Below are 12,463 nucleotides of genomic sequence, written 5' to 3' on the forward strand. Positions count from 1 at the left end.
TTTACTGAGAAAATGAAAGAACATCAGGACACTGAAACTTGTTCAATATAGGACATTAGAAAGAAATAATTCAATTACTCACTCTCCATTACTCCAACTAATATACTCAGTAAGACTTAAGAAATGTGAAACCATAGAACAGAATTTAGCAAGATTACCTATTATCTAGAATCACTAGGTTTCACGTTTTGCAATACTCAGACACCTCAAATTACCAAGTATATTACACTGTAGTTCCATAACACAGATGTCAAAATAAGAAATTTAAGAATCTTCTAAAATCCTAGAACTATATTTATATCACAAAGGGCATCCCTGTATTGTCTTGAAGATTTTTGTAAGCAAAATTTAATTTACTTATAATAGAAGTATACAAAACTGTAATTTAACTTTATATTTATTACTATGAAAGAGGAATTAAATTCACTCATTTGTTCCTTTAGCTACTCCTAATTTACAATTTTTTTTACCTTCATTCTTAGCAGTAACTTCCAGACATTTTAATAGTTCAGGTTTAGTACTAGAGGTTTAGGAGTTGTCATGCCTCCAAAATGAATATTAATACCTTAATATTATGCTTCTAACCTACAAGATATTTTACACAGAACCTATGGGTTTTTTTTTAAATAAATGTAAGAATAAACATTTTTTAAAAATTCACCAATCTACATTAATAACAGGTTATCATATTATAGTATATACTAGACCTGAAAAATTGCCTGTTGATCTCTCTCACAGACCAAGACCCTCCACTATATAAAGTACTTAATAAAAGGGTCTGAGTGAATATTAACCTGCTCACTATACCTACTATATGCTTGTACCACTTCTTAAACTGTGAGTCATGAGTGGAAAAAGCTTAAGAAGCCCTGCTTTAGACACGAGACTAGGACAGGAATTTCGAGTTCAATCAGAAATTCAGGTTACAAACAAACTTGGGCACCTTTGTTCTTGGCATGGGCTCATGGCCACTGACTCAAGGGAAAATTTCTGAGAATAATGACCATGGCCTGTAAAATAAGTCTCCTGTGTCTATAGGAAGACACAGACAAGATATCATCCATGTTGAAGCAGGGGCGGAGCCAAGATGGCGGAGTAGAAGCACGACCTTCCCGTGGCTCCGGCTTCCACCCACCCCAATCCATGTAAAAAGGGGACTCTAAACAAACTTTGGAGCTGCAGAACCCACAAAATGACACAGAGAAGCTAACCTCCCGCTGAGGACAGCCCGGCAGGCCGGCAGGAATTGGCCAGCGCAGCGCTCTGGGAGCCCAGCCCAGCCCCATGCCAAGGCTTTAGCCCCAGGGCGGGCCTGACCAGCCGCCACCCAGAGGGACTCCAGATCAGCAGCAGCTGTGGCCGTTTCCAGATTTATCAATACATAGATGTGAAGGACAAACTGAGAGGCCAGTGCAGTCTGGACTTTGGGACCCAGGAAGTGGGAGTGCGTGGCTTTTACCCCCGGAGCAAGAAACTGCTGAGACGCCAGCACAGCCTGCCAGCGCCACGTGGCGGCTTCAGCTCCTGGCCTGCAGAGTGTAGGGGGACCAAGCACCAGTCTGAGGGGTCATCTCTCTTCCTTTAACCTGCTTGGATCTGGATTGCAGTCTAGGGTGGAGGTCCTGGGGTGTGTGTCCAGCTTGCCAGAGCATGTGGAGACCTCAGAGAGGGCACCCATCTAATACCTCCGGCAGCTGAGAAAACCCCAGTGTTTGGGACGAAAACTCCCCTGTCTGGTGGCAGAGTCCTACTGTGGCAAAAAGCCCAAAAGTCAAATCATTGAGTGGCAAAATGAGCAGGCAAAGGAAACAAAGCAGACAGAAGATTCAAACATTACACTCCTATTTTGGGGATAAGAAGGAGCAAGGCATGGAACAGGAGGAAAACAGTGAAGTCAGAACTCCTGCACCAAAAGCTTCAAAGGAAAATACGAGCTGGTTACAGGCCATAGAGGACCTTAAGAAGCAGATAAGAGAAGGGGAGGAAAAATTGGGAAGAGAAATGAGAACAATGCAAGAAAATTATGAAATGAGAGTCAACAGCCTGACTGAGGAAAATCACACCTTAAAAAACAGACTGACTCAAATGGCAAAGGAGGCTCAAAAAGGCAATAAGGAGAAGAATGCCTTAAAAAGTCGAATTTGCCAGATGGAAAAAGAATCTCAAAAGCTCAATGAGGAGAATCATTGCTTCAGAATTAGATTGGAGCAAATGGAAGCTAATGACTTTATGAGAAATCAAGATGCTGTTAAACAGATCCAAACAAATGAAAGAATAGAAGGCAATGTGAAATATCTCATGGGAAAAACCACTAACCTGGAAAATAGATCCAGGAGAGAGAATTTAAAAATTATTGGACTGCCTGAGAGCCATGACCAAAGTAAGAGCCTGGAAAGCATCCTCCAGGAAGTTCTCAAAGAAAACTGCCCTGATGTTTTAGAACCAGAGGGCAAAATAGAGGTTGAAAGAATCCACCGATCACCAAAAAGAAAACTCCTAGCAATATTATGGCCAGGTTCCGGAATTCCCACATTAAGGAGAGAATATTACAAGCAGCCAGGAAGAAACAATTTGAATATTGTGGAAACACAATCAGGATAACCCAGGATCTGGCAGCTTCTACACTGAGGGATCGAAGGGCCTGGAATGTGATATTCCAGAGGTCAAGGGAGCTGGGATTAAAACCAAGAGTCACCTACCCAGCAAAACTGAGTATCATGTTTCAGGGGAAAATATGGTCATTCAGTGGAATACAGGACTTTCAAGCATTCTTGCTGAAAACACCAGAGTTGAATAGAAAATTTGACATTCAGATACAAGAAGCAAGAGAAGCATGAGAAGGTAAACAGGGAAAAGAAATCATAAGGAACTTATCAAAGTTGAACTATTTTTTTTTTTGAAGCAATCAGGGTTGAGTGGCTTGTTTGGGGTTGCATCGCCGGTTGTTGTTTCTGGGTGTGGTGCTGGGTGTCTGGGCCTGGATTTGATCCGGGTTGTCCCAGCACTGGAGCCGGTGCTCTTGCTCGCTGAGCCACCTGGCCAAAGTTGAACTATTAATATTCCTACATGGAAAAACAATAATTGTAACCTATGAAACTTTTCTCAGTAGTTGAAGGGATTAGAAATATATATGTCTTTATATGAGGGTATGCGGGCATATGAATACATATGTGAATGTGTGTATATACGTTTACAGGTATACATAGATAGAGGGCACGGGACCAATTTAACAGGAAGGGATGATACTTAAAAGGTGAAATTAAGAGGTGAGAGGAATATAATGAGAGGAGATGGGGAGAGACAGAGTGGGGCAAACTATCTCATACAGAAGAGGCAAGGGAAAATGGTTACAATGGAGGGGAAGAATAGGAAGGCAAAAGGGAATAGGTCAACCTTATTCCTATTGAATCTGGCTTGAGAAGGGAGGGAAATACACACTAAATAGGGGATCTCACCCTCCAGGAGAATAGGGGGGGAAGGGGATGTGAGGGGGGATGATGGAAGGGAGGGCAGGCTGGGGGGGAGGGAAGTTGGAAGCACCCACTTTTGAAAAGGGACAGGATCAAAGTAGAGAATAGAACAAGTGGGAGGTGGGATAGGAGGGAGGGAAAAATAGTCAGTCTTTTACAATACATCTACTATGTTATTGTTTTGCATTAGCCACACATGTACATCCTATACTGAACTGCTTGTCCCCCCAGTGGGGGTGGGTGGCAGGGGGGGGAAGGGAATGAATCTGGAATTGAAAGTTTTAAAATCAAATAATCAAATATATATATGTGTGTGTGTGTGTATGTGTGTGTGTGTGTGTTAATACCATCTTACATGTAATTAAGAAAAAAGATATACAGGCACTGAGGCATAGAGATCCACTGGAAAAGTTGAAACGGGTATGGAAGAAAATATGGGAGAGAGCAGATTGGAGGTGGGGATATCCTGTGGGACTGCTGTTTTGGGGGGATGGGTGGCGGAAAAACGGGGAGAAAATTTGTAACTCAAAATCTGGCGGAAACGAATGATGTAAATCAGCAGTTAATAAAGCATTTAAATTAAAAAAAAAAGATATCATCCATGTTGTAGTGAAAACAGTATCTTAACCCCCACCCCCATGAAAGTTTGGTTAGTTTTTGCTGTACTGAAACCATTCTCAAAATTTAATTTGGCTCACACTGTTGGTAGTACTTTCTAGTCATCTGAATACAAAATAGCTATGAGGAATTCCAGGTGTACTCTGATGCTTAGATGATATGTCCTATGATGGGCAATTCAAAAGCATAAGAGCCACATTCAACTGAATCCATAATGTCCTCATTGCCTATCCTTGTTTAGTATTCTTCTCCTGCTATGACTTGGTTAAGTCTACTTTTATTAACTATTGAATAGACCTATATATATTTTTTTAATGTCATTTCAACATCAACCATACTACCAGGAGCCTGGCCTCAATCTGATCCAGCCTAAACCACATGGAATGAGTCAGAGTCTCTCCAATATTCCTTCCTATTCCTCCTTTCCCCAATCAACTAGTTACAAGATCCAAGGATCCCAAATCATGACCTGGAAGCAGAGGTAACATAACATTTCGCTCTGTTGACAATCACCACTCTGGAGCACCAAAAATCAAAAGGAATATCCCTAAGGCACATCCAAAGTAGGACTTTTCTTATACAAAATGGAACATTTGGGAAGTCATCTTAGGAACTACAACACCATCATTTCAACATGGATATGGATTTATAGAATCACAACTCCCTGTTCCTGTCTTTACTGCCCTTAGGGCCTTGGTTGGCTGTATAAAATTCCTTGAACAAATCTCATTTGTACTTATGATTCCTGTGTATGGGGTTTTCCCAATTCCCTTCCCTGGTGAGTACAATAAATTACCACACTATCACTCATTGGGAGAAGCCTTTGAAATGAAGAAGGGAAACTAATCAAATCTATACACTGATAACTCCTAGAACCCACACAAATATCATCATTAAATCTGCTATAGTATGTGGAAAATCCTTGGAAATCTGAACAGATAGTTTTTCTAACAGAAAATCCTTTCAATTTTCTTAATTCAACACTAAACAAGGTAGAAAGTATTCTGACCCTCTGCTCCATATTGTTAATCCACCTTCTACCTTTGACTGAGTACTTCAGCTCTTTTGCTGAAATCCTACACACCTTACTGGTTAGAATACACCATAACTGGTCAGCCTTACCATACTGCATTCTGGTCATCTTCTTACTATACTGTTCCTCCCACCCTTCACCCTACTTTCCACACACTACAGCACTCTGAATGTTGACATTTGTATGAGTTCCAGGAGTTATCAATGAGTTGACCTAATTGGTTTCTTTTCTGCACTTCAATTTCTACATACTTAAAAACAATAACCAAATCAACACTAACAAGACTGGCAAGAAAATGTCAATCAATGGCCCTAAGACTACATTTTCTACACTTATATGATTTTCCAAACTCAAAAGACCCTCTTAGAAATTATTCTTCTACACGTATAACCTTCTCTTATTAGAATGTAAGCTCCTTGAGGTCAAAGACTATCTTGCTTTTTGTAATTGTATCATGAGGGATTTTTCATGATTACCAGATATTCTTCCTAACCTACTTTTGGGTACTATAAGGTAGTTAATGTCCCTTCAGATTCTGTGGGAAACAGAATGTCATTATAAGGTCATTCTATTGATACTATTTCCAATTAACTAATTTCTATCCCAGACTCTCTCATTGTCACTAACGGAAATTAATATTGCTACATATCTTACTATTACTCTGTTTGGACATTAAACTAGGATACAGGAGTGTTATACAAAATACAATGGATAACAGTTTTGTTTTGGTTAAAGCTCAATCTGCCAACTATCATAGAACTGTCTAAAATATTTAGGTTGTTATTTGAATGAAAGAAAATTACATAAGTTAATGCTTTTTGTAAAAACTGTTAGACAGCTTGCTCTATTTTGTTTAGTTTATTAAAAAGCCTAAATTTACTGTTACAAAACAAGTCAATCATTTTTTCTGTGCCAGGTCATCTCACTGGCAGTTCAATGTGATGTGCATACTAATAGCCAAAAATCCTAGTTTCTCTCTATTTTCAGATAGTCTATTGTTGTCATATTGCCTTCACTGACACAACAGCAAAACTCTGCAGCATGAAACAAATCCTAGCATGCAATTTAATATTATGCTGATTGCTGAAAGCCCAGAAAGCTTTCACTAAAAAATAGGATTGGTTTCATTGTAGCTGAGGTCAGCGTGCTGAATCTTGAGCAATGCAGCTTGTTACTTGATGATTAATGTGCTTTCTGATTTTCTATTGAGAGAACTATTGGTTGCTGAATACATAATACATACTTGAATGTTGCTAATACCGAAATATAAATTTTGCAATTATACACATGGATTGGGTGTCCTAAGTCATATTTCCTTAATGATCCTTAATTTTAAAGAGAAGAAAAATTTTATTCAAGTTGAGAACACAAAATAACCAAACAATTTGAGAAATGATAAAATCGTCAAACCTCTCCCATTGTCTTCTAATACAAAAAGGCCACTTTAATTTAACCCCAAACCACCCAGATTGTAAGTATCTACCTTTCTGAAATGATTGTGCTTACCATCATATTTTTATTACTGGGTGTAAATGGCTAGATAGTGAATACTTATTATACCTCTTCCTAATTACAAATCATGATATTACACGTTGTAAAGGAATTAAATTCTCATCTTAAATAAAGTGATAATAAAATCTATGGACATAAGATACAAATATTTAGGTTAGTTATGATCAAGAAACTCATACTTCTAAAGGCTATCAATCATTTAATCAGTGACAAAGATTTTTATGTTAATCTCCTTTAATCAAAGAGATAAGGTGGTAGTTGAAAAAGACAAATTAAATGAATCCTTCAGAACACTCTGAATGCAATTACTCTATTATTTCCACCCATAATGGATAGGGCTTTACTAGTATCTGTGATGCAGATTCTGCTCTGTGGGTGAACTACAGAACACCTAGTATACTGTTTTAGACATAGCAAGTCATCAATAACAATTTCTTGAATGAATGAATAGGTATAAAGTTTTTTGCCTTTACCTGTTCTACCTGGAACTATGCATATCGCTCTGCCTCACTACTCAAAGGACTGTTAACTTCCTTTTTCAAACTTTTCATAGCAACTTAAAAGATTTCACAAATTTCACATCTTGCTCTAAGTGAATGATTAATCCTAACAGTGTTTTTATGAAGTCACTCACTGTTGATATTGCTTTATCACAAGGTCCCCAGGGAGCTGAACAATTTACTATTTATATTGGCATTTATGTCTGGACTTTATGGTATACAGTGGACCATTACAGTAATATGAAAAAAATATTTTGGAAGCAGCTTCACTTTTAAAGAAATTTACATTCTATTACTCTGCTAATCTCCCCTCTGGCAAGGAGATACACTATTTTTTCCCAACTATAAAAACTGGGTGAGAAAGCATCAAAGGTTCAAATCTGTTTTAAGATGATTTTGTGTCTCTTTGCTGACAACTCGTTTCAAAGTTAAGTATTTCACCTATATATGTCACTGATTAGGGAAAAAATCTCACTGAATTAAAAACGAAAGAAATATAACAAAGTTTTTCTAATAATACGCACTAGGCCATAAAACTATATTTAAAGAATCTTGAATATTATTAGCATAAAATCTATAGATAATAAAAGTCAATTTAAAATATCATGAACAGGATCATTTCCTTTATCATAAAAAGGCAAAATAAAATAAATTCTATGTTTTATGAGAAAAATTAAAATTCAACAATTATAGAATGAAGAATTATCAATCTAATTCAGTCATAATATTGTATCAATCCTTAGAAATTTGTCCTTTCCTGCTGTCTTTACTTTTTTTTTCGGAGGGGAGAAGGCAGGGCAATTGGGGTTAAGTGACTTGCCCAAGGTCACACAGCTAGTAAGTGTTAAGTGTCTGAGGCTGAATTTGAACTCAAATTCTCCTGACTTCAGGGCTAAGGTTCTATCCACTGAGCCACCCCCGCTATCTTAAAAACATCATTTTTTTCCATTATATATTAAATAGATAAACAAACTAGAGTACAAATTTTTTCTCATGGGAGCCTTAATTTAGTGTTTTTCTCTCAATGTTTTCCATAATTCTCTGGAACATCTGGCCCTTCTAGGAAGTTCTACATGTCTTTGGTCAGGCCTTTTGTGACAGCAACATGCAATATTTTCAATGTTTTGTTTTATACTAAACTCCAGGGCGGAGTCAAGATGGCGGAGTAGAAGCACGATGTCCGAGCGGCTGCTGCCTTCCACCTTCCCCAATCCATGCAAAAAGGGGACTCTAAACAAACTTTAGAGCTGCAGAACTCACAAAATGACACAGAGAAACTAACCTCCCAGTGAGGAGAGCCCAGCAGGCCAGCAGGAATCGGCCAGTATAGCGCCGAGCCCAGCCCCACACAGGAGGGACTCCAGATCAGCAGCAGCTGTGGCCGTCTCCAGATTTATGAACACATAGATGTGAAGGACAAACTGAAAGGTCAGTGCAGTCTGGACTTTGGGACTCAGTAAGTGAGAGTGCTTGCCCCTGGGGCAAGAAGCCGCTGAGATGCCCGCACAGCCAGCCAGCGCCATGAGGCAGCTTCAGCTCCTGGCCTGTAGAGTGTAGGGAGACCAAGCACCAGTCTGAGGAGTAATCGCTCTTGCTTTAACCTGCTTGGATCTGGATTGCAGTCTAGGGTAGAGGTCCTGGGGTATGTGTCCAGCCTGCCAGAGCGTGTGGAGACCTCAGAAAGGGCACCATCTAATACCTCTGGCAACTGAGAAAACCCCAGCGTTTGGGATGAAAGCTCCCCTGTTTGGTGGCAGAGCCCAATTGTGGCAAAAAGCCCAGGGGTCAAGTGACTAAGGGGCAACATGACCAGGCAAAGGAAACAAAGCAGACAGAAGATTCAAACATTAGACTCCTATTTTGGGAACAAAAAGGAGCAAAGCATGGAACAGGAGGAAGACAGTGAAGTCAGAACTCCTGCACCAAAAGCTTCAAAGGAAAATACGAGCTGGTTACAGGCCATAGAGGACCTTAAGAAGCAGATAAGAGAAGGGGAGGAAAAATTGGGAAGAGAAATGAGAACAATGCAAGAAAATTATGAAATGAGAGTCAACAGCCTGACTGAGGAAAATCACACCTTAAAAACTACACTAACTCAAATGGCAAAAGAGGCTCAAAAAGGCAATGAGGAGAAGAATGCCTTGAAAAGCTGAATTTGCCAGATGGAAAAAGAATCTCAAAAGCTCAATGAGGAGAATCATTGCTTCAGAATTAGATTGGAGCAAATGGAAGCTAATGACTTTATGAGAAATCAAGATACTATTAAACAGATCCAAACAAATGAAAGAATAGAAGGCAATGTGAAATACCTCATGGGAAAAACCACTGACCTGGAAAATAGATCCAGGAGAGATAATTTTAAAATTATTGGACTACCTGACAGCCATGATCAAAGTAAGAACCTAGAAATAATCCTCCAGGAAGTTCTCAAAGAAAACTGCCCTGATGGTTTAGAACCAGAGGGCAAAACAGAGGTTGAAAGAATCCACTGATCACCTCCTGGAAAAGATCCCCAAAAGAAAACTCCTAGCAATATTATAGCCAGGTTCCAGAATTCCTATATCAAGGAGAGAATATTACAAGCAGCCAGGAAGAAACAATTTGAATATTGTGGAAACACAATCAGGATAACCCAGGATCTGGCAGCTTCTACGCTGAGGGATCAAAGGGCTTGGAATATGATATTCCAGAGGTCAAAGGAGCTGGGAATACCCAAGAGTCACCTACCCAGCAAAACTGAGTATCATGTTTCAGGGGAAAATATGGTCATTCAGTGGAATAGAGGACTTTCAAGCATACTTGCTGAAAACACCAAGTTGAATAGAAAATTTGACATTCAGATTCAAGTAGCAAGAGAAGCATGAGAAGGTAAACAGGGAAAAGAAATCATAAGGAACTTATCAGAGTTGAACTATTAACATTCCTACATGGAAAAACAATAATTGTAACTTATGAAACCTTTCTCAGTAGTTGAAGGGAATAGAAATATATATATATATATATGTGTATATATATATATATATATATATGAGGGTATATGGGCATATGAATACATATGTGAATGTGTGTATACATGTTTACAGGTATACATAGATAGAGGGCACAGGACCAATTTAACAGGAAGGGATGATACTTAAAAGGTGAAATTAAGGGGTGAGAGAGGAATATAATGAGAGCAGATGGGGAGAGACAGAATGGGGTAAACTATCTCATATAGAAGAGGCAAGGGAAAAATGGTTACAATGGAGGGGAAGAATAGGAAGGCAAAAGGAACCTTATTCCCATTGAGGAAGGAATGAAATACACACTACAGGAGAGTGGGGGGGAGGGGATGAGAGGGGGCATGATGGAAGGAAGGCTGGGGGGGGCAGGGAAGTTGGAAGCACCCACTTTTGAAAAGAGATGGGATCAAAGTAGAGAATAGAACAAGTGGGAGGTGGGATAAGGAGGGAGGGAAATATAGTCAGTCTTTCACAGTATATCTACTATGTTATTGTTTTGCATTTGCCATACATGTACAACCTATACTGAGCTACTTATCTTCCCAGTAAGTGTGGGTGACAAGGGAGGAAGGGAATGAATCTGGAATTCAAAGTTTTAAAATCAAATTTTTAAATATACATATATATATACACACACACTATTATTAATACTATTTTACATGTAATTGGGAAATATATACAGGCACTGGGGCATAGAGATCCACTGGAAAAGTCGAAAGGGGTATGGGAGAAAATATGGGAGAGAGCAGATTGGAGGAGGGGATATCTTGTGGGACTGCTATTTTGGGGCGGTGGGTAGGGGAAAAATGGGGAGGAAATTTGTAACTCAAAATCTGGCAGAAATAAATGATGTAAATTAGAAGTTAATAAAGCATTTGAAAAAAATAATAAACTCCTTTATATTTTTTTGGTCCGGACCTATGAATTCCTTCCAAAAGCACAGGTCAGCATGTAATCTATAATTTATCATCTCAGATTGCACCAAGAGGTTAAGTAACTTTACCATAGTCACACAGTTTCTATATGTCAGATGCAGAATTTGAATCCACATCTTACTGACTCCAAGGACAGTCATCTATCCACTAAAGAAATTTGTCTTAATGACATCCATAAAAATGATGATGCAAGTATGCATGGCAAAAATATTCATTGTCTACTATTCTGGAAACATGATGGCATCATCAAAATTTCAAATAAAAATTAAGAATTAACCTATGTTACTCTAGATTATATATCTTCCAAGGCTGATATAAGTATACAGAGTAGTGATTTACAAGCATACATATATTTGTCAAAGCCCTATGAGCTAAAGAGTGCCCTGCACTTAATATATGCTTATTTAATTAATTTTCAAAAAAAGCAGGAATAGTAAAGAATCTCAGATAACTATGGAATACCCATGCTTATCACCAGAATGAAGACTCGTTTAGAGAGATACCAAATATGTATTTATCTAGACCTTTTCAGTTGAAATTCTAAAGAACCAGTTAATTTCTACCTAATAGAAACAGAAGCATATTATACTTAAACAAAATAGTTCCATCTGTGAAATGATATTTGCAAATTGTGATCATCATTCTTACCTTAAACAGACAACGGCACACATATTCATATACCATATGTTTTAACGAACTGATAAGAGACTGGATTCTCTGTTCAGTACTTTCAGAATCCTGTGTGTAGCAAACGGAAGTCAAAAGTATCATGAAGTTGATAGGCAACCCAATACATCACAAAAGATTCTCCAATAGCTTCTTCCTTCTAATTCAAGACTTCCTAGAATTTGCTTCCTTTGCCTCTAGTCATCAAAAGAATTTGCTATACTGCACTCTAGTCTGTCAAAAGAAGTAACTCTGGTGGAAGGAAGGTTGCTCAAACTGAGAGAACTGCATCAATGTTGAAATTTTCTACAGGGAAAATAATGTATATATAGTTTCTTGGAAATAGCTGTTTTTATCCTTGAGAAAAATATTTTGTTACAATAGTAAAGTGCTATGTAATTGTATCATTGTTAATAATCATTATATTATGTCATGCTATTTTCAATAACTCCAAATTTAATTCACAAAGAGCTTTCAATTAAATAAGAAAGTATAAGTGCTTGAAAGCTGGGTAATAGTACTAAACCATTTCCATTCCAACTGGAGCTAAAAATAAAATCTGCATATTTTGAGGTTTGAATGATACTTTAATCAGACATATTGTAAAAAATCTCAGTATCTGCAGTAGCCCTGAAAGTAAAAGTCCAAGAATGGAGATACTGTTCAAGGATATTCATGATTCTATTCACACCTTAGATGCAATGTTTCGATTACTTTAGATTCAAAC

The 12,463-nt window shown here is 38.2% G+C and overlaps 1 protein-coding gene across 1 annotated transcript in view; it reads right to left on the reverse strand.

Annotated features, from left to right (window-relative positions):
• DYNC2H1 (dynein cytoplasmic 2 heavy chain 1) overlaps window positions 1-12,463 on the reverse strand; it is a 429,393-nt gene that overhangs the window by 186,444 nt on the left and 230,486 nt on the right. The window contains exon 71 of the mRNA XM_069080147.1: window positions 11,719-11,808. Coding sequence (XP_068936248.1) covers window positions 11,719-11,808 — 90 coding nt within the window. The remainder of the gene's footprint in view (window positions 1-11,718; window positions 11,809-12,463) is intronic.

The sequence above is a fragment of the Petaurus breviceps genome, unplaced genomic scaffold (assembly GCF_028583685.1).
Source record: "Petaurus breviceps papuanus isolate PSGF00001 unplaced genomic scaffold, PetGlider_PUasm1.0 91133, whole genome shotgun sequence".
Lineage (NCBI taxonomy): Eukaryota > Metazoa > Chordata > Mammalia > Diprotodontia > Petauridae > Petaurus > Petaurus breviceps.